Source organism: Trichosurus vulpecula, chromosome 2, assembly GCF_011100635.1.
Source record: "Trichosurus vulpecula isolate mTriVul1 chromosome 2, mTriVul1.pri, whole genome shotgun sequence".
Taxonomy (NCBI): Eukaryota; Metazoa; Chordata; class Mammalia; order Diprotodontia; family Phalangeridae; genus Trichosurus; species Trichosurus vulpecula.
In genome coordinates this window covers 382,972,609-383,000,203 of record NC_050574.1, presented here as the reverse complement: position 1 = coordinate 383,000,203, position 27,595 = coordinate 382,972,609, and the positions used below count along the sequence as shown (strand labels likewise).

At 38.1% G+C, this 27,595-nt stretch overlaps 2 protein-coding genes across 4 annotated transcripts in view; both read left to right on the top strand.

Annotated features, from left to right (window-relative positions):
* USP25 (ubiquitin specific peptidase 25) overlaps positions 1 to 27,595 on the top strand; it is a 188,323-nt gene that overhangs the window by 50,437 nt on the left and 110,291 nt on the right. For all 3 annotated transcript variants that reach the window (XM_036744290.1, XM_036744291.1, XM_036744289.1), the window contains 2 exons: positions 9,824 to 9,947; positions 20,033 to 20,195. In XM_036744290.1, coding sequence (XP_036600185.1) covers positions 9,824 to 9,947; positions 20,033 to 20,195 — 287 coding nt within the window. The remainder of the gene's footprint in view (positions 1 to 9,823; positions 9,948 to 20,032; positions 20,196 to 27,595) is intronic.
* On the top strand, positions 12,673 to 13,112 carry LOC118837423 (protein C1orf43 homolog). The gene is made up of 2 exons (XM_036744292.1): positions 12,673 to 12,700; positions 12,790 to 13,112. The coding sequence occupies exons 1-2, from the start codon at positions 12,673 to 12,675 to the stop codon at positions 13,110 to 13,112; spliced, it is 351 nt and encodes a 116-aa protein (XP_036600187.1).

The following is a 27,595-nucleotide window of genomic DNA, read 5'->3' as shown; positions in this document are numbered from 1 at the left end:
ATGTTGCCGAAACCAATGGCAACAGTGAGAGAGAGGTTGTGGATTGCATACAGCAGATCAACTGTGCCAAGGTTGATCGCTTTGGGGTTTTTGATGAGGTTGCTAATAAAGAGGATAGGTTCTAGGCTAAGATTGTAGCTTGGGCCATGATGGTGCCAGAATATTCAGGAAGCTTATTGGATCTCTGATACCCCTTTCTGTGGCATGAGTAGTTATAGGGCTGTAGTATGAGGTAAGTGGCTGCTGGCCAGAGGTAGGCCCAACTTTCTAAGGTGAGCTATATATGTGGGTTCCAGATTGGAATGATTGTTGCAGGTACAGCCCAGCAATTTGTGAAATTCCCTAGCTGAGCCACCTTTTGTATGGTCACAGCATATAGGTGACTAAGGCAGCCTGTAAGAATAGGAAATAAAAGGGCTACCAGGGGATCCATAATCTTTTTTTTTTTTTAAATCCATCAACTATATTGAAATGTTCTTGTAGGAGCATACATTTATACTAGATTCAGAAGGAAGAACATAAGTTTTATTGTTGTTTTTATTTTGCCACCTAACCCAACCTCCTCATTTTACAGTTGAAGGAATTGAGGCCCAGGGAAGTTAAATGACTTCCTCAAGGTCACATAAGCAGTAACAAAGGTGGAATTTAAACTTAGATTCTCTGACTCCAGAAACAATAATCTTTCCACTGTGTTACATTGACATTTTAATCAGTAAGTTTGTAAAGCAACTCATCTTACCAAATATAAATTTCAATAATTACGTATATGTCATCAAACAACCATCCTTGTCTATGTCTATTGCTTTATCTATGTGCAATGCAAAATAGGAAGATTTTAATATTTCATTTCCTTATGGCAAAAATATATGAGCAATTCTCCCTATCATTTTGTCTAGTAGTGGAACCATTTGAATATGCTTTGCACATAATTTGTCAAGCATTGTTTCCACCAAATTAATACCCGTATATAGAGACTCTGTGGGAGGCAGCACTGACCAGTTGTAAATTTTCAGTGTAGCATTTATACTAAAGAAATTGGCAAATTTCATCTTCACATCAGAGCTTGATTTATTGTTTTATTGATTACCGAGGCTTTTCATGCTTCTCTTGATTCTTGTGTTTGAAAGTCAAATTTTCTATTCAGCTCTGGTCTTTTCACTGAGAAAGCTTGAAAGTCCTCTATTTCATTGAAAATCCATATTTTGCCTTGGAGCATTATACTCAGTTTTGCTGGGTAGGTGATTCTTGGTTTTAATCCTAGCTCCATTGACCTCCGGAATATCATATTCCAAGCCCTTCGGTCCCTTGATGTGGAAGCTACCAGATCCTGTGTTATCCTGATTGTTTTTCCACAATATTCAAATTGTTTCTTTCTGGCTGCTTGCAGTATTTTCTCCTTGACCTGGGAGCTCTGGAATTTGGCGACAATGTTCCTAGGAGTTTTCTTTTTAGGATCTTTTTGAGGAGGCGATCTGTGGATTCTTTCAATTTCTATTTTACCCTCTGGCTCTAGAATATCAGGCCAATTCTCCTTGATAATTTCTTGAAATATGATATCTAGGCTCTTTTTTTGATCATGTCTTTCAGGTAGTCCAATAATTTTTAAATTATCTCTCCTGGATCTATTCTCCAGGTCAGTGGTTTTTCCAATGAGATATTTCACATTGTCTTCCATTTTTTCATTCCTTTGGTTCTGTTTTATAATATCTTGATTTCTCATGAAGTTACTAGCTACCACTTGCTCCAATCTAATTTTTGAGGTAGTGTTTTCTTGAGTTGTCTTTTGGACCTTCTTTTCCATTTGGCTAATTCTGCCTTTCAAGGCATTCTTCTCCTCATTGGCTTTTTGGAGTTTTTTTGCCATTTGAGTTAATCTGTTTGTCAAGGTGTTGTTTTCTTCAATATTTTGTTCAGTATTTTTTTGGTTCTTCTTTAGCAAGTCATTGACTTGTTTTTCATCATCTTCTCACATCATTCTCATTTCTCTTCCCAATTTTTTCCTCTACTTCTCTAACTTGCTTTTCTAAATCCTTTTTGAGCTCTTCCATGGCCTGAGACCAGTTCTTGTTTTTCTTGGGGGCTTTTGATGTAGGCTGTTTGACTTTGTTGACTAATTCTGGCTGTATGTTTTGGTCTTCTTTGTCACCAAAGTAAGATTCCAAAGTCTGAGACTGAATCTCAGTCCATTTTCGCTTCCTGGCCATGTTCCCAGCCAACTTACTTGACCCTTGAGTTTTTCGTCGGGGTATGAGTGCTTGTAGAGTACTTGTTCCAAGCTTGAGGGGATGTACCGTTGATTTCAGAGCTATTTCTACATAGCCAGCTCTGCCAAACCAGCACTCCTCCTTCCCCAAGAACAACCAGTCTGGACCTGACTCAGATCTTAAGCAGGCTCTGCACTCCTGCTCTGCTCTGCCACTTAATTCCTCCCACCAGGTGGGCGTGGGGCCAGAAGCAACTGTAGCTGTAGTTCTGTAGCTGCACAACCCCCACTGTCCCCATGGTGGTGGCTGCACTGCGAACTCTTTTTCCTCTGTTCCCAGCAGCTTTTCCCACTAACCTTCTCTGTTGTCTTTGGTGTTTGTGGGTTGAGAAGTCTGGTAACTGCCACAGCTCACTGATTCAGGGCTCTAGGGCCTGTTCCTCCTGGCTCCTGGTCTGGTTGGTCCTGCTGCTGCCCATGCTGGGCTCTGCTCCCCTTAGCTCCCAGCTCCGTGCAAGATAGACCTCATCCAGCGACCATCTAGGCTGTCCTGAGCTGGAACCCCGCTTCCCTCTGCTCTTTTGTGGGTTCTGCAGTTCTAGAATTTGTTCAGAGCCATTTTTTATAGGTTTTTGCAAGGACCTGGTGGGGAGCTCATATAAGTCCCTGCTTTCCACCTGCCATCTTGGCTCCACTCCCGGGGATCCGTAGTTTTGATAAATGAGGAAGAGATCCAGTGATGAGATGGTAAAGCCAAGCAGACCGTAGTAGAAGACAAAACAGAAACCAAAGAAGGACACAAGTAACAAAGATAGGATGGCAAGGTGTGGCTATCTAATACTCATCCCTTGTCCAGGATCTTGGGATAATTGTCTCCTCTAGGTGTCAGCTGCTTCTGGGTTGGCTGAAAGCAAACCTTGAGACCTTCACCAAGTTGAATAGACCAGACAGAGGTGGATACTTTGTTCAGGTGAGAGACATGAAGCCACAGTTCAACACCTTGGAGTTTGGTAGCCGTAGTGGTCATTAGGAGGACTTAATATGGTTCTTTCCACTTGGGTTCCAGAGAATCCTTTTCAAATGGCCCTCCAGTAGATCCAGTCACCAATGCAACAACTGCTCAGTGGGTACGGGACCTACAGATTGAGACTGAGAGACAAAGTGGTGAATTTCCTTAATCATTCTCGAAAAGCCATGAGAATAGGAGAGGAGAGAGTATCCTTAAGTGGAAATAAATGGCCTTCCCACGGAAACAGTGGCATGGTGTCATCCTATAATAATTTCATGTAGGCATAACGATAGTTTCCCAAAGTGGGGTAAACCTGTAGATTAACAAGGCCAGAGGTAATTGAGTTTTTAGAATTCTATTTACCCTTTTAGCCAACTCTAAAGATTGGGAGTGTTATACACAAGGTAGGTGCTGAATTATAGGCCAGGAGGGTAGCAAATGGGATATGACTGAACTAGTAAAGTGGGCATCCCTTATCGCTGGGAATTTCACGGGGAAATTCTTTCCCAAACAGGAATGACCTTTGCATTTAAGGGTTTGATAACTGCCATTGCAGTAGCTTTGTCTGACTGGAAATGCTTCCAACAACATAGAGACCGTAACCAGAATAAACTTATATTCATCAGAGGTGGACAGTTGAATTAAATCAATTTGTCATGCTTTAAATGGAGCAGAGGGGAGAGGAAAGCATCTAGTTGGGGGGCTTAAGCGATTTAGACACGTTAAGCTTAGGACAAGTGGGGCAGGCTACATAAAGAGTTAAAGCCACCTGATGGAATTTTCCCACCAGTATTTGTGGGCCAGCAAATCCAGCTGTCTGAGACCAGTGGTTAATTGAATGCAAACTTTTCATCATCAGGCAGCACTAACAGTCCATTTGGTCCTTTCCATAACCTGGTGGAGGGGTCCTTATTTCATCCCTCCGTTTGCAGCCTGCCAATGACTGACTGCAACATAGAACCTTGAGCAAGAACAGTCTCTTTGGCCGTCAACACAGGTAGTGAAGAGGTTCCAGTAAGAATATTTAATGAAACGCTTATGGGAACCAAAGGATTAAAGAGTTGCCGCAGCTATGTTCAGAGTTGCCTTTACTATGCCCAAGGACCTTAATAACAGCTATAGCTTTTGGCAAAAGCAAGCAGTTCAGTAGGTGAATTTTTACTCTTTTACTCTTATGGGCTGTCTGGAATACATCAGAAATCTCCTGTGTTTCCAAAGCATCCCAAAGTCATCAACAACCCCACAAGCATACCTGTTGTTAGTGTAGATATTGACCCTGCATCCAAAAGTGAGTAAGCAGGCTGTAGATACCTTGATTTCAAGCTCAGCCTGTTGGGCAGACATGGCCTTTGGAAAGGAGCTGCCTCAGTGACGTAAGTAGTGGTAGTAATGGCGTACCCTGCAACTAGATTACCTTCTGAATTTCTCAAACATGATCCATCAGTATATCAGGAAACATCAGCATCTAGCACGAGGGTTTCTGCTGTCATCTCTGGGGTCAAGAATACTGTCCAGATGAGTCACACAATCATGGTGGTCATCAAGGCCCTAAGAAGGTGTCTGGGTTGAGGCTGAGGAGATTCACACTGGGCTGCATGATCAGGGAAAGCTCAGGTCAGTGGAAAAATGCTCAAAATGGTGAGAATTAAGGAGACCTTCCACAACATGGGGAACATGTACAGTGAGAGCTTTGTTCAATGCAATTTCAGAAGTCTATTTTACTAGATCAGAAACAGCCTCAACTGCTCACAAGCACCCAGGGAATCTTCTGGTTACAGAGTCAAGGGAGCAGTTGTAGTAACCAACTGGGTGAAAATTGTCCCCATATTTTTGTGAGAATTACCCCTATGGCATTCCCCCTACCACAAAGAGGTAGAAGGGGAGGTCACAATTGGGGTACCCTAAGGTGGGGGAGTAAGGAGCAAATTTCAAATGTTCAACAGCAGCCTATGAGTCTACATGCAGAAAGTCAAGGGATGAATCTTTAAGGAGGTGGTAAAGGGGCCTACCCAAAAGGGAAAAAGGAAGGAATCCATAGGTGGCAGTAGCCAGCAAGGCCAAGGAAGGCACAGAGTTTGCATTTGGGTCTGGGTCAGGAAAATCTCATGATGGCCTGGACCTGAGTGTCATCTAGGTGGAGACTGACCATCAGGTAAAATGTTAATGACTGAGAAATTGAATCCAAACAAACTGTAAAGCTTTGTGCCCCTTAAGGACTGAAGGAGAACTCAGCAACAGATCGTCAACATGCTGCAGGACGGTGCAGCTGGATGGAAAAACAAGATCTACTAGGTCATGTTTAAGGACTTGTGAAAAGAAGGTTGGGCTTTCTATGTCTCCTTGGGGAAGAAAAGTCCAAGTGTGTGGTTTCCCTTCGCATGTAAAAGCAAAAATCAACAGTGACTGGGGACAGGGGAATACTAAAAACAAAAGTGCCTCACAGATCTATAACTGTAAAGTGGGAGGAGACAGCCAGTATGTGGATGCAGTGAGTGTGGGGATAGGGACAACCAGGACTCTGGGATTAATGCAGAAATTAACAGCACAGAGATCCTTAACTAACCTCCTCCACCCTTGGTCACCTGGTTTCCTGACAGGAGAAACAGATGTATTACGAAGGCCTTCAGTAAGTTCACAGCTCAGAGGGTGTTGGTAGACATGAGGCAGAGGTTTAGAGAAGGTTATCTGGATTATAATTGAGGACGCACTAGGGATACTTCTGATGTTTGTGGTGGAAATAGCCCAGAGGGACTCGGGGACCTGCTCCAAGCACAAGCGGTCGGCAAAGAAAACCATGGGAAAGTGGAAAGTAAGGGCATGAGGGAGAAAGGATTATCGGATTGAACAGGGAAAGAGAAATTCTACTCTTATGTGCAACTTCTGTTGGTAGCCCTGTAGATTTAAAGGAAGTGACCGAGCAAACGGACAGTAGTGTTAATTGACAGCAGAAATGGGCACATCCCTGAGAGCCCTCCTCCCACTCCCTACCCCGCCCCACCAAATGGAAGGACATCAGAAGAGACAAGACTGGTCTGAGGCACATTAGAAATCTCACAGTAGTGACGCATTTATTCTTAGGAAGGGGTGTGGGGAACCTAGTGGAGTTAAGAATAGACAAAGTAGTTCCAGTATCCACTAGGCCCTCAATGGTGTGGTCAGAGACTCTCAAGGAAACATTGCCAATAGGGGAAGCAGCCATCAATGGGAAAATTGCAGTCCCTATTTCCAACCCTCAACAATCCTCAGAGCCCTGTTAATAGCCATTCCAATTAGGATTTTTTTTGGGGGGGAGGCATGGTCGCAAAAAGGAGGAGGTCCTGGCTGGGGATCAGGGACTTGAGGGAGCCAGGAAGGGGTAGGGTCACGTGGTTCCTTCCTTAGCTTGTGCTGCAGGAGATGACATTGCTTTTTTTTTTTTTTCCAATATCGAGACTTTTTACAGTAGAAGCAGATCTTCTGGTCCCAACCCGGGAATTAGAATTCCTGGGGGGAGAGGAGGGGGAAGGTGGGAATAGCTCTTGATGTTGCCCTTCTTTTTTGCTGTCTGCAGTTGGCTGAGCTGGAGAGCCATGATTTTATTTTTCATCTTAAATTTATTGTCAGGAAGGGTGACTTGGATATCTAGAAGCTGCTTCCAGCAGGACTGATGTGTCTGTAGTTTGCCAGTCTAATTTCTTTCTTTTAATCAAGTCCTTGAGATCCTTTTGGAGGCCATCATTGAGAAGAGAGTTAAAAGTGAGGAGCTTGGTAGGCCCCTTGTGGTCTAGACCAGTGTTTCTGTCAAAAGTGAGAAGGAAATGGTTGTAAAATTTGAAGACTAATTTGCCAGGGTTTTGGTGGCAGGCTTTAGTTTTTGTCCAGTCTACAGATTTCAGGAAAGCTATAGGGATGGCATCCAAAAGAGCCTGCCAACCTTCTTTGCTCTTTGATAGTGAGCCTGAGGTTTGGACTTAATAATATCTGCAATAGGATTTTTCGATTCTACTACCCTGAACCAATGTTTGGCCTCCCCAGACCTACTAGGGTTTGGACTAATTGATAAGTGACAGGGAAATCAGGTTTCTAAGTAGATAGAGTTTGCTGAAGTTCTTTAGTAAATCCTGTGAGGTCTTCTCAGATCCAGGGAAACTCCTTCCCCATGGTCTGAAATTCTGTCTTGGTCATTTCGTGCCAGATACCTGCAAATTTCAGGGCCATGCAGTAGTGCTGCCATCCTCCTGGGGCAGGGGGGACATTATTTTTGGATGGTTTACATCCATGGTATTAAGGATCCATACCAAAGGGGAGCAAAGTGCTCCCGTGAATCTAGCTAGAATACAAAAGGAGTTATAGCAACCAAAGAATCAGTCAACTTTAGCTAGCCGAGGCTACCTAAAAGAGCCAAAGGAATTACTTGAGAACTCTCCCAGAGATGAGGGTCCTTCTTCCCCTGCACCTGTGGCCCACCAAATGTTTCTCTTGTAGGAATGAACTCAACAGGAAAGGGTCAGAGTTTAGGATCTGAATGGAGAAGCAGTACTCACCAACCCAGAGATCAGAGATGGGTAGAGCACAAGAGGTCCACGCTGGTGCCTAGCTTCACATCGGGAGTCTCTGGCCAGTCAGTTTTACTACTTCACCTTGTCAGATTCCACCACTACTACCAAGAAACATAGACCGGAGTTTGAAACTGTAACCAGGCTGAGTAGGAATTTAGTTTATTACAAGAGAATAAAGAAATGCATGTAGGAACTTTCCACACAGAGTACAAAGGAGCCTGGCTCCTTAGGGCAAAACCTGAGATGTTTATGGGCTTCAGCCAAATTGGGAGATTTAGGGGGAGAAGAAGGGGCAGTCTCTTCTCGAAACTGCTAGAACATGGAAGCAGGATGTTCTTGTTTATCTTAAGGTGGGGAAAGGGAGTCTGCAAACCACAGGACTGGTTTCATCTGGTTCTAGTCAGCTCTGTGATGGGCTAGCTCAGCTACTTGCCCAAAATAGGACAGGCACCAAGGATGGCTGGTATGTCAGGGCTGAGCAAGGGTCAGATCGGCTGCTTGACTGGTCCAGTTCATCTGTAGGCGCTCCATCCTCCTCCTCCAATTCTTGGAATAAGGTAACTCAGGGAAGGCAGAGAAATTAATTTTAGGTATATATTCACAAATATAAACTCCTCAAGGGCAAGACATTTTATTTTTGCCTTTTTATTCCCAACAACATACACAGTGAATAGTAGCCATACTATAGATGTTTAATTGAATTGGAATGACAAAATGAAGCTTGTCCAGAGGAGTGGAGTTAGGATGGTGAGTGACACCAAAACTCAAGCAGATGAAAGAATTGGGTTTGCTTTTTGCCTGAAGAAGACTTAAGTCTTCACATATTTGAAATGTCGTCATATGTGTGGAACTGGGATTAGATTTCTTGTTCTAGGCTTAGGCTGGATGTGTGGATGTTAGAAAGTGGCAGGATTTGGTTAAACAATGTCTTACAAATAATTAGAACAGTTAAAAATGGATCGGGTTTCCTTGGCAAGTGGCGAGTTCACTCTCACAAGAGGTCTTTAAATGAAGGTTGGACAACCACAATTTCACAAGATTCTGTGATGCTTTCCAGTGTCCTATATCTGTGGCCAAGTGCAGCTCAGACAAAGCGTTGCAGTGTTCTTCCTTCCACCCTCATTTTACTGTAGTCAAAAAATGTTTTTTTTTTTCTCAAGAAAATTTAAATAACTTTCTTATCATACTTTAATTTGTTTAGGATATGTTCATCCCCAAATGTCTATGCCTAGGTGAAAAGGATATGTTTTTTCCCTGAAGAAGGTGAAATTATGGGTGTGTGTGTGTGTGTGTGTTTAGGGGGGAAAGGGTTAATAGTTGAAAGTTTTATGGTTGTCTGAAGAGGAACCAGAAAGTTGATAGAGAAGAGTGCTCTGATTTTATTTATATCTGTCTACTTAAATTTGTACATTAAATATCTATATTATCTTCCATGAAAATTTTACAAAGGTGTTATTTAGTACCCAATATTTAATCACTCTAGTTTTGCTGAATAACATTTTGAGGTAGTGGAATTGAGCTCTGACTTATTAAAGTTCTTTAAAATAAGTACTGTTGATACCAAAAGATTGAGAGTTTGACCTGTGATTTTTTTTCTCATGCTATAATGTCTTAGAAAACAAAGCTGTGAAAATTTAAGCACTTTGATATACCTTTTTTTTTTTTGCCACCAAAGAGACCAATATTAGCTGAATAAGTGTTCTCCCAATTCATATTCCTAATTATTTTGTGTATCAAAAAAGAATGAAAAGTCAAGTTTTACATATTGTAATAAAATACTGAGAGAAAATTCTCCTTCCATTAAAAATATGCAAGTGCCTTTTCTGCTCTGGGGATCTCAGAAAGGAGAGAAAGGTAATAATGTTTATGACATAAGACTGACTTTAAATTTTCACGTAGAATTTAAAAGTTAAGCCTATTGAATAACATGTGGATCATATATAAGAATTAGGGAATTTAAGGTGTGTGCTTTAGTTTGATTGTGATTTACATTTGGACTAATTTCTATGATGTAAGAATCTCCTTTCATCTTGTTTTACTTTTAATTTTGAGAAAGATAGTTTTGCTTTTCAGATGTGATTGATCTCACTGGAGATGATAAAGATGATCTTCAGAGAGCAATTGCCTTGAGTTTGGAAGAATCAAACAGGGCATTCAGGGAGACTGGAATAACTGATGAGGAGCAAGCTATTAGCAGGTAAAAATACAACTTATATAAAGCAGATATATAAAGTACACATAAGAGAAATAGAACTTGCTTTAATTAATTTTTATTAATTAACAGAGAACACCTAATTCCCTAGTAGAGAATAACATATTCACTCTTAATTGTGAACATACTGCAGTTTAAAATTATCCTGTTTGCTTCTGAATTGCTCTTTATTCTATAACCACGAAAAATATCGATCTGGTATTAGACCATTTTTAGAAACACATTAATTGAGCATGAGCTAGCTTAGGTTTCTTGGCATTTGGAAGTGAAGTCATTGGTTCTATTCAAGTGTTTGTATCCATATCTCTTAGGGAAAACTATATTTCTGGTGGTTCCCAGCCACTGCCTCCCCACATTATTGTTCTCTTCCCTCTGAGATTACCTTTCTCTTCTGTATAGATTTTGCATGTATGTAGTCATTTGCATTCTTTTGCCCCTATTAGAATTTGAGCTCCTTGAAGACCAGGGACCATATTTTTGTTTTTCTTTGATAACCCCAGTATCTAGGAGAGTGCCTAGCCACATAATTGCTTGTTGATTGATTGACTAATCTCTCTAGTGCCAATCCTATATTATGAACAACGTATTGGCAATTTTGAACTTGATATTGTCTCATAGGCATCTTAAATTCATCATGTCCAAAATAGAACTCCTTACCTTTTCTCCCAAACCCATCCTTTTTCCTGAATTTCACTGTGTTTTTAAGTCTACTATAATTCGTATCATCTAGATTCTCAGCCTTTAATTTATCCTTGACGCCTTGCTTTCTTGAATCCCACATATCCTGTCAGTTGCCAAATCTTGTCAATCATTTCTATTTCCACATCTTTAGCATCAGTCCCGTTCTCTATTTACTCACCTTTCTGCTGGACCATTGTAATAACCTTCAGATTGATTTCTTTGCTTCAGGTCTCTCCATATTCAAATCCACCCTGCTACCAAATTGATTTTTCTAAACTGCAGGTCTAACAAAGTCATTTTCCTAATCAATAAAATTCAGGATCCTTATTAACTCTAGGATCAAATATTATTTGATCTTTATGATCCTTTTAAAATTTCTAATTGTGTATAATTTTATAAGGTATATAATTGCTCATGTGGTAGTAGTTATTGTGCAGACATTCAGTCATGAGTGGCAAAGGTATTAGAGTGGTTTGCTATTTCCTTCTTCAGTGGAATAAGACAAACAAAAGTTAAGTGATTTGCCCAGGGTCACAGAGCTAGTGAGCGTCTGAGGTCAACTTTGAACTCAGGCCTTTCTGACTCCAAGCTTGGCACTCTTATCTACTGAGCCACCTTGCTGCCTCCAAGGTAACCAGAAGTTAAATGACTTGGTCAACACACAGCTAGTAAATGGATCTGAACTCAGGTCTTCCTGACTCCAGGTCCAGTGCTATATCCACTGAGACATCCAGCAGCCTCTTTATATAATAGTACATGTACATAATTTATAAGTAAGTAAATACACATTTGGAAGAGATATGCACAAAAATTTATTGTATTGATAGAGGTGCCTGATAAAAAAACAAAAGTAAACTTCTGATCTAGGATATTAAATTAACCAGACAACCTCGGTCCCAAAGACATGATACTAGTATCAGTCCTCAAGATGATGAACCTTTCTTTTCTCCCCAAAGGGCTTATTTAATTTTGATTTCTTATATTTTTCTTAAAAAATTTTTATTGATGCCATTTTTATTCCTGAATGTATCTTTTGTCATTTCCTTTACCCAAACAAGCCTGACTTTGTAACAAAGATTAAAAAAGAAAAAAAAATAGTTCAGCAAAACCAACTAATATACCTAAAACAACTTTGTGGTATTTCATGTCCATAGTGCCTCACCTCTGCAATGAAGGGAAAGGTGTCAAAACTTTTTCAGGACATAAAAAAATGAAGCTACTTGGTTTAAAATGAAGATTCAGTGTTACTCGCTGTGTTTATAATGCTTCAAAGAGTTTGATTTTCTAAACAGTTATAGCAGGCAGGTAGGCCAATAGTAAATTGCCCTGAAGCAGAAACAGAAGGCAGTCTAGGACATTGCCAGGTGTGCTATAGTGCAGTCACCTTGACCATCACCTCCTCTTAGCCCTGGATGCAGGCACATCAGGAATCTGAACCCAGCAGCCCTGGAAATAGCAGCTACCTTTCTCCCCTTCCCTACCTCATCACAACCAACACCACCAATTGGATTAACTACCATTAAGGAGGAGGCAAGCATCAGGAAACCCTGGGACATGTGCTGGGTGAGCCAAACCACCAAAGTCCTTGGTACTGTCAATGGTTCAACATCAGAAAGGGATGTTCATTTTTTTTCTCAATGGAAATGATACTAATGATGCATTACTTTTTTCCCTGCCACTCTGTACCCTAAAGGCTAGTGGGCCTTCATCTTCCCCGTAGCTGAATCCTCTTAGAAGTATTCTGCTATTAGAATGTGAGCACCAGGACTTCAGGAGCAATCCTTATTTTTAATTTTTATTCTCAGTCCTTGGCACATAGCCTTTAATAAATGCTTTTTCTAATCTCCCCCACTCTCAGCTCCAGCTGCTTCCACACTTTCTCACTGGGCCCAGTTTTGGCTTCCCCAATAAGGAAATGGCCAGGGAACTCCAAGGAGCCCTAGTGCCATCACTAGACAGAGCCTATACTAACACAGCTGGAGGGAGGCCGTGGCGTCCAGTAGTAACTGTTTTTTGGGGGGTGAATGTCATGCTGGTGATGGCCTTTAGGGCTGTTACTCATTTTTGTGAAGAGGCACATCATTCATTTTGCTATGGAGTCTTGAAGAGGCCCTCATTGTCCCTGTGGGACACAGTGCTCCCAACTGTCTGGAGGAAAAAATTGACATCCAACTACCCAAGGTCCGTGATGTAAAGTATGAGCCCCAGCTTCTTAAAGTGGATGATGCCAGACTTTTGCAGCTGGATACACTAGGAAATCCACATTGCTATAACCACCTATACAGGATGAAAGCATTGAATGCCATTTGTGCCTCTGAGATCTTATTCCATTCAGGTTGGCATCCTTGTTCCCTGATGGGTAAGAACTTCTGCTCCTATCTGTTGGACCTTCAAAACACAAGTACCCCCTTCAAGGGTGTCCACTATGAGGGCATTGATAGCCTGCTAGATGGCTATTTGACAGCTTAATGTAGAACTGGCATCTTTGGCCATGCGGATTATCTACACTATCAGGAAGCACTGAGTGAACTGTCTGCCACTGTCAAAGCCCATGATGAGAGTTTCTAGTGGTAGCACCTATTGGCCGTTAAGGATCTAACATAGTCTCCTGAAGTTTCCTTCTTAGCAACTACCCAGGTAACCTATCTGGCCTCCAACCAGAAGAGTAAAAGAGCCAAGCACTTCCTGGAGCTGAAGAGTTTTAAGTATAACAGCAGCACACTAGAGAGCACCCTATGACTGAATTTGGGGATAACCGTTGGCTACAATAGGAGACTCCAGTCTCGATACCCAGGGAAGACACAGCAGCGCTGGACAGCAATGATATCATTTTGCCCAGAATTCGTGAAATATATGCCTGGAGATCTTTCCTTAGTTTATCCCTCTGGCCTGTCGTAGAACTCAAGTTCCATGAGATCCTCTTTCCCTAGCATTTTTATGGAGTTGAATCCACATATTCTCGCTCTGTCCATGTCACACCCTCCTCATACCAACTTGTTTTGAACATGGTTATTTTTGTCCTCTCCCAAAGTCATTTTTATCCCAAATAGCTTAGTGGGAGTAAAGGAGGGGGTCACTTATGATGGGAGAAATGGAAGCCATGAAGCCCTATCTTACCCAGTTGGATGGGGACTCTAGCCCATGGACATGTCCTTTAAAGTTGTGGAGTGAGAAGGGCAGGCAGGAGCTAGAGTGTTGTACTTAAGCCAAACCCTTTTGAAATTTGTTTTGTGTTTAGTGCATTGCCTTACCTTTCTCTATAGGGCATACTATAGATCAAGACAAGTGACTGAGGGGAACTGTTGTGATACAGGCACTAATTCCTTATTCCCCCAATAAGTCTGCATTGGTCTAACTTTATAAACTGGTTATTTAATAAAATAGCTGTAAAATTAAAAAAAAATTTCATTAATTCATTCCTTTCTTCATTTTTATTATCTACCAATGAACAGCTTTGAAATTACCCTGTAACACTTTTATAACTCTTGAGTTCCTCTACAAAAATATAAATTATTGTGTGTAAAGATTCACTGATTCACCAGTATCCAAACATTCACTCTAGTGGGAATGGGTTTGTGCTAAGTCATGTGTTTTGCCTTGTTCCTTTTATGATCCACAGTACACATTTATAAGATTGGGGTCAGCTGTACAGTTTGTGATACTGGAACATGTATTTCTGTGTGTGAAGCTTACCTGGCCATTATGGGGATTAAACTGACCAACTTGGCCTCCTTAACTCAGTGCTGTAACTTCAGGGCTGTCCAACCTTAGGTTTTTGTTGAAACTATCGACAATATATTTTGATTTGCCATTTTAGTGAGAGCTTTGCGGTAGCTAGGCTTCGTTTACTAAAGCATTCATATAAATTTCTATGCTTGTAGGCAGGCTGTATAAATCGCACTGCGGGCTGCATTTTGGACGGCCCTCCTTTAACTTAGTTATCCAGTGTAGGCACACGAATAGTATTACAAATTATTCTAATATTATTCTAATATTTTATTGTTCTTTTAAAAATATCAGCAAAGCTTTTGCAGTTTTACTTTAAAACCACAACCCTCTGCCTTTCTCTGATAACCTTATAAAAGTGACTGCTTAGCAAATACTTAGTAATCCCATTTTTCCAGAATTGTTAAATAGCAAGAAACAGTTAAAGAATAATGATCCTTAGTGAGGGGAAATAGTAAATGTATAGCATTCTTAGAGGTGACCAGTAAAATTAAGTTCATTGGAACATGTTGGCTTAAATTCTTTAGAATGATTAAATCAAAGCATTACCTTTGCAGGCTTCTTCATGCTTTATTCCCTTCAGAGTACTCATGATTCAGCTCCACTGGCCTTGCTGCTCCTCACCCGTGACAATCCATTTCCTGACTCTTTGCCTTTATACTGGCTGTCCCGTATGCCTAGAATGTCATCCCGAGTGACTGCTCTTATTTCCTACAAGCTCAAATCCCACCTTCTGTGAGAGGCTTTTCCTTCCCTTTCAGATTACCACGCGTTTATTTTGTTTATACCTTGTATATACATAGTTGTTTCCATGTTGTCTCCTCTTTTAAAATGTGAGCTCCTTGAGGGCAGGGACCACATTTTTGCCTTTCTTTGTTTCTTTAGTAATTAGTACAGTTCCTGGTACTTAATAAATGTGGCTTCTGCTGATGCTGAAAAAGAACCATGTCGGCAGTGTTCTATCACTGAATTCTAGGAAACACTTTCTCTAGATGATGTGCTTTTCCTGTCTTTCAGAGTTCCTTTCCTCCCACTTGAAATGGAGAATGTGGGAATGTGGATATGAATCTTACGTCCAATGTTGGTAGTATGTTGGATGGGAAGTGCAGAACACGGTGGGGAGAACAGAGCACTAAGGCTCAGTCACAGCCTTATTCGCTTGCTTCCCAACAGAATCTGTGCAGTTAAGCTTTCATGCCCCTGACACAGAGATTAGAACTTGAGCTCTGAATGTAGCTGGATTCACATCTGACTTGTGTGAATGATCATCAAATATGAGCAATCTGCCCTTGTCTTTAACTATAGCATACACATCATTGTGTATATTGAAAATTTGTATGAATGAATAAAAAGTGTTTGTAAGTGCTTACAATGTGCCGAGCACTGTGCTAATTACTGGAAATAAAATAGAAAAAGCAAGAGGCTATGTCTTCCCAAGAAACTTGCTCATATTCTAATTTGGAGAAAGTTCAGCTGCAAGGCAAATGGAGAAGTCCAGAATTCATAAGTGAACAGCAGAAGGTTGGATGGCAGGATCTTTAGGGTAAATCAGGTTATATGATTATTCTCAGTTGTCTGGAGGGTATTGTGGCAGAGAAGATTGTAAGACCCAGAAGATTTAAGGTGCAGTGGTAGGGTAGTTGGTATGATGTGGTGGTCCATAATTTCAGGGGAGGGATTAGAGTTGGTGAACTCACAGTTCATCCAAGTGGTATAAGCAGTCATGCTGCCCCATGAGGTCTGGGAGCAAGGGTAAAGGCAGGGGGCCCTCTGGTAGCTTAACCTAAATGGCCCAGGATTTTGAAGAGAATGCGAGGGGAGAAAATGGCCCTGCTTCCTAGTTGTCTCTTGAGATGTATGTTGGGGCTGAGGGGGTGGATCAGTGTTATGGTATACTAACCTATTCTCTGGACCAGAACTTTGAATTTTTTCAAAAGTGGAAAAATTACTGTTAGCCTCCTTAAGACTAACGATATTCATTTACAAGATAGCTCTCTAGATTTAGAAATATCACCCATAAAGAAATTGACTCTATGATCTTTGCCTCATTGCAACTTGTTCTGACCAGTGAATTAAATTGCATGGTAATATGCTGTCGTATTTGCTGTTGAAAAGATCTGACTCAGGTCCCCAGTTTAGGGTCTGGTATTAGAACAAAATGAGATACTTGAAGGGTGTTCAAAAGCTAACAAAAAGAGGTTTACTTAGCCATAACATAGAAAGGATATTCAACAAGGACACTGCAACATTTAGCTCAGATAGACATCTCCAACCTTACTCCCATTCTCCAGTCATTAGGAGAGTATGCTAATTCACGAAATTTTGGAACATCTTCTACATCTGAAGGGCCCCAACTCTATGTCTGTGGGCCTTTTTATTACCCTGAAGTGATAAGGAAATGATCTGGACTAGATTCAGACCTCTGATATAGTCCCTCACAACCTGCCTCCTCTAGCCCAGTGGGCTCCCTCATAAGAATGTTAGAGATCTTCTAGTCTAAAATCCTTTCATCCTTCTCAAGGTCTTCATGGCTTCCATTTTTTTCCAGATAGGAAGAAATATGAAAACATTTTATTTTTTGTAGAAGGAGCATTGAAATTAAAAAGAAAATGGGGAAATGGAGCCAAAGAAAAACTTGATTACTTATTAGCCTCAGGAGGCAGAACTGAGAGCAATCTGTGGAGTAGCAAAGAGGCAAATATAGGTTTTGACATAAGGAAGAACCACCTAACAAATAGAACTATCTACAAGCGGAATGAGCTGTTATGCAAGGTGGTGGTGGGTTTTCTCTCACTGGAAGCCTTTTAAGCAATGGCTGGAAGACTGTTAAGTATGATGTAATGGAGATATTTATTCAGGTAAGGGTTGGATTGGGTAACCTTTTAGGGCTGCTTGAACTTTTAAATCATAATTTAATGATTCTGTGAATATCTTACTTTTTCCCTCTTTTAATTGGTTAAAGCACTGATAAGAAACAAGAAGCTTCCTGTGTTGCTAGCTACATTCCTAGCAAAGGCTGTCCCTTGAAATACTGATATTGCAGATTGTAAACTTATCTATCTTTGGGTATATGTTGGCTTTAGTTTAAAAAAAATAAAACAAAAGTATTAATTTTTCAAATAAATGAAGTAGGATAAATAATAGACCAAAAATAGAATTAGAAATTCATATTTTTCTGGTTGCACCATCTATTTGTCTCCATAAATTTATTACCAAAATCCAAATATATTAATGAAGTAATTCAGAATACTTAGGAGAGTATTCTTAACAGTAATAGGTGAACATATAGTATTTTATATTTTATTACAAGGGAAATTTCTAGTCTCTAGGAAGGATTTAGTATCTGTTTGCTAGTGAGCCTGGCATTGTCTATACAGGAGAGATGCTCCCTAATTGAATAAAGCAAAATTATAATTGACATGAATTTTGGAATAATTCAGTTATTCTGTGGAACAAGTTGTTAGTTATGAAAAGTAAAGGCTCTTTTTTAAAAACAAAATACAAGAAGCTATATTATAAATTAAAATAAAATATTTAAGATACTACTTTGGGGAGGAATACTTAAATTAGTAAAGATTACTAGTCACTTGTACTTTGTGTTCTTGGTAAATTATATGAGTCACCCAAAAGTATTCTGATGAGTTTTATTCTTCATAAATGCAGCTATAATTTGCAGATGTTTATTTCAGAACAAGCAATGATTTTTATATGATTTCACTTTGTGATAGAGTGGTCACAAGTATGTACTTCTATTGACATTAGGCTTACTCAGGACATATCACATTGATCAGATGAGACAAATTGGTTAGTTTCCTCAACATTAGTTCTTTGTCAGCTAAGCAGCGAATTTCATGCTGTATACATGTATTTCATTGCTCTCTTTTGGAATGTTTTTAATTCTTTTTGGTTTTAGGAATGGATATTACTCAAAGGAAACATACAAAACTTACAGCTTTTAAAGAGTACATTTCAATGACTGTTAAAGATATTGAAGTAGATGTTTGAGGGGAACTTAAGCATTTCAAGAATCATTTAAGCTCACTATAAAACATGATTCACTGGTATGGAAGCACATAAAAGTTTGGTTAAAAATGAAAAACAATACCAAGACTAACAAACTTACTATGAAACAGCCTTATTAATCCTCAGAAAACAAGCAAAGACATTCAGAGACACCTAGGGGCTACAAGAGTTATAGATTTCTCTTTAGTGGGCATAGGTTTCTTAAAGTTGGAAGAACCACTGAATGGGCAATTAATAAAAAGTAGCTGCCAACCCTCACTATGAAGAACACGTGTTGTCATGAGCAAGGCAATACAAAGATTGGAGTATTGTTAATTAGAAAAAGGAAATGCTAAAACTAACTTTTTCATTCAAAATTATTCCGAAGCTGTTATCATAAAGACTCTTGGTGAATCTACAAGATCTCAACATTTTTGTCAGACTTCAAAATATCCATTTTTACCTACCTCTACCCCCAGCATGTTTTGGGAATTTTACAGTTCTGGGGTGGGTCTGGAAGGCTTATCTCTATTGAGGGATTTGATGAATTTTGATGTTTTTACTATGATAATAAGCAGAATTTTTCTAGAATTATAGAAATTCAGAAATGACCATAAAATACTATAAAATAGCCTTGTATCATGCCAAATATCACAAAATATCAAATTTATCCAAAGATGTGGAGGAAAACTTGGAAGTGACTTGTAGTGACTTGGAAGCTTATCTGATTTAAACCTTTGGCAAATCTAAGGGCTATAATTAAGGTTAAATTTGGGGAAATGGGTTGTTTGTCAAAGTTATGCTTAATTCCATTATGATAAAAATGTGATTTTATGATAGATTAAAGAATATGAGTCCAAGCCTTGTGAACTCAGTGCCGGATTGTGTAAAACAAATACTTGCAGTGAGAGGAGAACATCTTGCATGCTGATGTTTTTAAAGATTTAAGACATAGGGAGGCTTATTGAGTATGTCAATAAATTTAGTTTATTTTGTCCCAAGTAATTTGTGCATTGCTGTAGGTTCCTTTGTTTGGATGTCATAGAATTTTAGAGCTGGAAGGAACACAAGAGATCATCTAATTACAAGATCATAGATTTAGAGCTAAAAAGAAGGGTTCTCTTTCACATTTTTTATATGAGAACACTAAGGCCCAGAGAAGTTGAATATCTTGTCCAAGGTCTCCTTAGTAATAAGTGTCAAAACCATTTGAACTTAGATCCACACTGCCTCTAAACCTTGCATTGCATGAATGAAGGCAGGAAAGTCCAGCAGGGTGAAGCGAATAGGTTATAGATCTACTGGTGGCAAAGCTATGACTAAAATTCAGATTTTTTGATGCCCAAGACACTTAACTAGATTCTTCTTCATCCACTTAGGTATTTGAAGTACCTTTGATTTAGGCAAATATAGAAATATACTTTCTCAAATCATTCAGGTCTCACTTGAACTTTCACGGTTGCTATCAAGATGTCTTTCAAGGAAGGTATTTTCTAAGTGAACTTCTTTTCAAAATGTACTACTATAATAAGTATTAGTTTATTTAATCAGGTTTACTGAGACAGTGTTTCTTCATATACCTCAAACTCTCATATCTTATAACATTTCTGTATTAAACACCATGGTAACATTTTCCCCTTCCTTTTTATTGGCTTTTCAAGAGTCCTTGAAGCCAGCATAGCAGAAAATAAAGCAAGTTTGAAGAGGACACATACAGAAGTATGGAGTGATTCTCCAAACCCTTATGATAGAAAAAGACAGGAGAATTGTCCAGTTGGGCTAAAGAATGTTGGAAATACTTGCTGGTTTAGTGCTGTTATTCAGGTAAGGTTCTTTATTCTAAACATTGCGTTTGAAGTAAGTAGGGATATGGATATGCCTTTTATGTTTCTTATTTACTGTGTTTCTTTTATTTCTATGTACATATATAAATGTATACGTATATCAAAACCAAAAACATATATGATTCTTCCTTCCTCAAAACTGTTTGGAGAATAGCATATTGTTTTCTCTTTCTCCAAGTTTGAGGAAAGAAATTAAGTAATCTTTTTTACTAAATTAATATGTATTTATCTATTTTGGGTGAATTTTCTCTGTTTGTTGGAAGAAAGTATCAGGTAGGGATAAGAATGCATCATCTTTTGTATTAAGAATAGTTTCCCATGGAATAAGGCTCCCAACTAGGAAATTATTTTTATGCATCAGATCTTATTTGTTGCTCACCAGAATGTGTCAGGATAGTGTTCATCTTCTGCTATTTTAATACATATTGCTTTAAAATTTTTCAGTCTGAAAGTTGGAAGGGTCCTTAAAGGTTGCCTTGTTTAATCTTTTTATGGATCAGTTCACTAAGTATTGCTTTACTTGGATTCCTATAACATTGTGAGGTACTGTTTCTAGCATTAACTTTATCAAAGGGTTTTTTTCTGTATCTGTTGAGATAATTATGTTGTTCTGGATGTTTTTTAACATAATTATTTATATTGATTACTTTCCAAATGTTGAACTATCTTTGCATCTCTGATATAAAGATAAATTATTTTATATATTCTCTTTGATGTAATTTTATTTAAAAGTTTTTCTTTGCTTTGTTCTTCTCTAATTTAAGTATTAGGGTTATATTAATCCCATAAAAGAAATTTGGTAGAGTGCTTTTTTTCTTAATTTTTGTAAATAATTTTAAAATATTAGTATCAGTTATTCTTAGGTGAAATTCTCTTGTAAATCTGTCTGGACCTGAATTTTTTTTCCCTCTTATAATACCTTTCTATCAAGTTTAGTTTCCTTCTTGGGGACTAGATTTTTAAGAGTTCTATATTGTATTTTGTTAATTTGGGTATTCAATATTGTAGATAATCCTCTATTTTTTAAAATTCAGTTTTGTTGGCATATTACTCTGTATAAAAATTCTGGTAGTTCCTTTTTTCTTTTATGTTGTGATTTCAGCTTTTTTATTTATTATTTTGTTAATTTTCTAACCAATACATTATTTGCACTGGCTTAAAGATTTATCCATATCTGCCTGTCTTTTTAGCAAGTGCCAGGTACCAAGGATTTGAAGTCGTGCGCTAATGTTTCAAAGCTATACTTACAGTCTAAATCATCCAAACCAGGGGTTCTTAACCTGGGGTCCATGAAGTTTTTAAAAAAAAAATATTTTTGTAACTATATTTCAACAAAATTGGTTTACTTTGTAATTGTCAGTGTATTATTTTGGGTATTATAAATTATTCAGATAAGGAGTCCATAGGTTTCACCCAAATGACAAAAGGGGTCCATGATACCCCCCCCCCCAATTAAAACCTTGATAGAGAGAAATTCAAATGAAACTAATGGATGTGGATAATATCTTCAAGAAACTGCACACTGACTTATAATATCACAGAAGTAAAAGGAAGTTGAAGTACCAATGTGAACAGCAAAATAGATAACCTAAGTAATACTATACAGATAGGACCAGGATAATTGTTTGTGAACAGCTTGGAAATCAAGAAGATGAAACAAAATGGTTATTGAATCATAAGCAATACTTTCTAATTCTAACAAAAATTGTTTGTAGAAGCTGATGTCATTTATGGAAATGAATTTCCAAACCATGGTGGCTATTTTATGGGAACTAGGACTAGAAATCTCAATTCAGCAGACATTTATTGAGCACAAAATATTGTAAGGTCTGTACTTTGTCGATTGAGATAGATAAACGGTTCCCTCTCTTGAGGAGTTGACAGTTTGGTAGGAAAATAGACATATATTGATGTACACATTAACTGTGAGATAAAGTAAAACGAATTCATTAGCATCTTCATTAAACCTACAATGTATGTGCAGTGCCCTCAACTAATAAAATCATTTGTAGAAATCAACTTACAGATTTAAGCATTCAATCTGCAGGGTTCCAGTTGCTGCCTAAAGACCAGGAATTTTTTTTTTTTTACTTCGTAGCCATTTGTATTGATGTACACTAGATAATTTAACTGTTTAAAAACATTAAATATGCAATATAGCCTCCTTTCACTGCAATGACTTATTCTACGCTATTCATCATTCAGTTTACAGATTTGGATGTCTATTCTTTAATCGTTCATCGTGGAATCACACATATTAAGTATACCTTTGTTGAACAGTCATTTTTTTCCCCCAGTTCAGCCTTAATTTTAGTTTCTGTGTTTGCACCAAGGTTTAAATCAGATGGTAGGAGGTTAAGGTTTTGAATCTAAGAAATTTCCATTATATATGGAAAAACTGCTGAATAAACAAGATTTCAAGTCTAGCACCTTTTTCTTTTATTAAAAATGGAAGTATTCTCTCATTCTTACCACGAAAAGGCAGCTTTCATGATTCTGCTCTCTAACAATGTATGTGTAGTGACCTCAACTAATAAAATCATTTGCAGAAATCAGACAACTTACAGATTAAAACACTCAACCTGAAATTTCCAATTGCTGCCTCTAAACCAGAAATTAATTCTTTTTCGCTCATTAGCCATTTCTACTGATATACACTAGATAATTTTCTGAATTAACATTTATTGTGTTTATTTCTTTTAAAAAGTGAATTTAGTGCTTTTAAAAGACACAGTTCTTGAAAACTATCAGTTTTGTTAAAACATGGGTCTTAGAAAGAAAGGAGGTCATTTTATGATATTATTTACCCTCTTCATTAGTATCCAATTTTTATACTAATTTATCTAGTGTTGACAATTGCCTTACAACTGAATTGGCAATAATGATAGATGGTCAAATTTCTCTTTCTTAGTATGGAGGATATATCTTAAAAAAAATCACCTAAAGATAGGAAGCTAACCATTGCCAGTTAAGAACTATATGGTCCAAAATGTAACCCTAGGTTCACAGTATAACAAATAATACTAAGTCTAATTCCTAGGCCGCTGATAGAGATTTTTCTCTATCCCTTGAATAAATTTCTCAACATTTTGTAATGTATTGCATGGTACAAGGTCATTTTTGCAGTATTTCATCTTTATGAATTTCTATAAATCCATAACAATTTTGCTTGTTGTTATATCAATATATTTATCAGAGTTCATCATTCCCTCAATGCGAACAAGCCTTCCAGACCCATGGAATTTTAAAATCCCCCAAACATTTTGAAAGTGGAGGGAAATGGATATTTTAAAGTCTGATGAAGATGGTGAGATCTTACAGGCTTACCAAGACTTCCATCTGATAATAGTTTTGGTATAGCCTTGAATCATTCACTACTCCAGTGTTCGTACTACCTTGCGCAGGACAAGTATATTTTCTTTCTTCACAGTAAGGGTTAGTAGCTACTTTTTTAAAAAAAATGCTGTCCTTTTAGCTGTTTTTCCTACTTCTAGAAGCTTATGCCATACTATAGAGGAATCAGTAATAACCCTCCTACCACCAGGTGTCTCTGAATGACTTTGCTTGTTTTTTGAGGATTAATTAGGCAATTTCATAGCAAGGTTTGTTCTTGGCATTATTTTTCATTTTAGCCTTATTTTTCTTTGTGCTTTAATGCCGCAGAATCTTGTTTTATGTTGGGCTTTGAATGATCCTGAAATGCTTGACTTCCCCATGTCAACATTTGTAGCTCCAGTGCGATGCGATATGGTGGCTATGGCTGCTATGAATATGCTAGTATGGTTCTGAATCACAAAATATAACAGACTCTTCATTGAAGGAAGAACCAAAACATTTATTCAAACACCAGAAAGCCAAATCCCAACACCAGAAAGCCAAATCCATCATAGCAGCAAAGAAATCTATACACGGTATCAATGCAGGGGGCACTGACATCCCCAAGCCTTCCCGCCATCTGGCCTTCCCACAAACCAAGCTCTCTTAGGCAGAAATGCCCCTCTCTCACTCATGCTAGCTACTCTGTTCTCTGACTGGCTCTCTCTCTCCAAGCTGCAACTCCCACAGTCTCTCTCCCAGCTCTGATTGCTCTGCCTCACTTTCTGCTCCACCCCTTCCAGTTTCACCCATTCAGAAAGCTCCTCCCACCATAGACTCATGTGACTCAGGCTTCCATGTGACTCAGACAGGTCGCGTGGGCCTATTAATGGATGGGAAGATCTTCAAATTGTATTAACATTACAGCATCCCCTTCAATATCACTAAATCATTGAAGTGTCCTCTTTTAAGAGCTACAAGTTTTGTATATTTCCTTGGAGTATTATTCATTCTTAAAAACCCCAGAACTCAAAACACAACAAAGGAAAGCAGTTGAAATATAAATGTAACTATATGTGAAATGATAGTCAACACTCGTTTAACAGAGACTTAATTAGGGTAGGGAAACTAGATCAGTTTGTTTTCATCTGTTAAAGGTGATACGTTCTGAGTAAGTTTAGTGACCATAGAAATATATACCACGACTATTGCAGTCATAAAATTAAGCCACAACCAAAGCATTGCTTGTCCCAAGCAATTCATACACAACTTTACAATTACTAAGTATTAGATTATGTTTACATCAGATTGATAGAAATTTCTATGAGAATTCAGAGGGAAACTGAATTTCTGACTATAGGAGAGTTAAGCAGAAGTTTTAGAGACAATGGGGACAGTGGCATTTTTGTCTTGGATTCCTTGTTTTTCAAATTTTGAAGTTTCTCTGCTTCCCACATTAAGTGCTGATTAATTCCTTCACTTCACAAAAACTTTTACTTACTTATTCATTTATTTATTTCTATGTCAAATATAGACAGTGACCCAGGTAAGTCCTCAGGCAGTGCTTTTGGAACATAATTTTTCTTGGCAATTTTCCTTGCTGTTTAGGGTATAGAGAAATATTTATAGTATATACACTTTTTTTTTCATACATTTCCTGCATTTTCATACATTTCCATACATTTTTCAGTGAGGCAGGAAATGTGGTACAATACAAAAAAATACTGGACTATAATCTGAAAATCTGAGTTCTTGTCCTGGTTCTTCCATTACTCTAACCTTCCTCATCTGTAAAATGAAGTTTTGAACTACATGTTAATAAAGCATCTTTTTCAGCTTTAAAGTTCTATGATTTGAGGCATAATTTTACTCCTTTATTAAAAATGACTTGCCATTGTATCTTAGCTTTAATAACATTACTGATAATATCTGATTTATTTAATGGAAATTCCTTGGATAGGATGAAATTACATACATTATATAGTCATCATAAAAATTCCAGAATCAGGAAATCATTCTCTTTGTCTTTTGGCAAAACCTAGCTCAGATGTATTTTCAAAAGTTCTTGAAGTTTTATACTGGTCTTACAGGAACTCAAAGAGCCCTGTAGAGCTGGGAAGGTACTAGCTGCTGCGTGCCTGGCACCTGTGTAAAATGTTTTCCTCATTAGAATGTGACACCTCAAGGGCAGCACAATTTTTGCTTTTCTGTTATTACCAAAAAGCCACAACTCCACAAGGTGTAGGTAGTAACTTGATTTATTACAAGAGAAAGGCAACTGCAGGTCAGAACTTCTTATATCAAGTACAAAGGAGCCTGTAATACAGGCAGACCCTTGGATATTTATGTTACAGCAAGAATGAGAGAGCTGGAGGATGCAAAAAGGAGGGGGAAAGAGAAAAATTCCTTAGAGTTCAGTCCTGAGAAAAGTTCAGCATGGGTGGGGCCCCTCCTGGGAACCTACAGCAGGTTCCCCACCCTTATAACTTGACCATAAAGCTAGATGGTCTCACTTATCTAAAAGTCTGAGATGCCCCAAGTGGTTTTTCAATCTGGATTTGGATCCAGGCTTGTAGCTGATTGGCTTCAAGGGCATTGAAAGTTTAATAGAGAGCTCAGTTGCAAAAGATCCCTGTTATTTTAGCTCAAGGGGGCTTCATCTCTGGAAAATAGGGCAACTTAAGAAAACAAGTTCAAGGGGCTCTTTCACACTTTGTGATCTTAGTGCTTAGCACAGTGCCTGGTACAAAGTAGGTATTTCATAAATGCATATTGACTAATTTCCTGTAGGAATTATTTTATTCTTTGTATTTGTATATCCAACATCTAGTACTATTCTGTGCGTACAATAGGGGCTTAGTAAATGCTTATTGATTGGTTGATCCTTTAGCTTACGATGTGGCCAGAGATACGAGACTTAGATATAAAAAAAAAATAGGAGGCAATACAAAACACTGAATATGTTTTATGTTTAATTTTTTTTGTGAACTCTTTAAGGGCAGAAACAATTTCATTTTTGTCTTTTTACCTTCAGCAGCTAGTACAACATCTGACATAGTTCCTTAATAAATGCTCATTGAATTCTAAATTGTATGGTGCAGACTTTAAGTTTTCTAAGAATCATAAAAAAGAAATAAGTAAAGATTGCAGTATGTGGAAGCCTCAAGGACATGGTGAAAATTGATCTGGGCCTTAGAAAAAAGACAAGAAGGATTTGGCTAAGAGAGGAGGTAGAAGGATACTCAAGTTATTTATAGTATGATAAAAGGTATAGATAGAGGTGAGACTGAGCCCTTAGTGTTTGAGTGACAGTAAAAAAGAATGACTAAGTAGAAAGTTTATGCCAGATGACTTACTCATCTATATTATTTGATCAGTACAAAGGCTCAAGTAATTTTTTAAAAAAGGTTTAGGGAGTGTCCACATATAACATCCTTATAAATTTTTACTTTAATTAGAGCAATTGTTCAAAGCATGCCAACCAAACCTATATTGAATTTTCTGTGCCCTTTAACCTAGAATTAAGGTATTTCTTTGTGAAGTTTAAGTGAAGACTTTCCTGTTAGCCAATGGAGAGTTTTCATCCAAAAAGTAAAGAAGAAGAAATACAATAAAACATAATGAATTTGGACTCTACTAATTTAGACTAAGCTATCATGTGAGGGAAGGGTTTAGCAAGCAAATCAAAATGTAAAGAGTTTAGGGAAACCCTTGTCAAATTTTGTTTTTGTTTTTAAATCCAATTTACACCTACTAGTTTTCTTTATATCCCCTCAGTCAACCTCGATTTTGTCAAGCATGATTTTCCCTTATAGGAATTATGTTGCCTTTCAACCAGGGGGTGTATTGCTAATGGAAACCTTTTTTTTTTTTGAAAGTTAGTTATTATATGAACTTTTAAAGTAGGAACTTAATATTAAAAATGTATTTATGTCAGAATTTCTGCTACTATAGACTGTGTCCTTCATCCCAAATATGCTAAAAATTAGTGAAGTTTTACCTTGAAGTCTATTTGGTTCTGTATTTCTATGGTTTTATCAGACGGTGCGTGAATATTCTGATGTA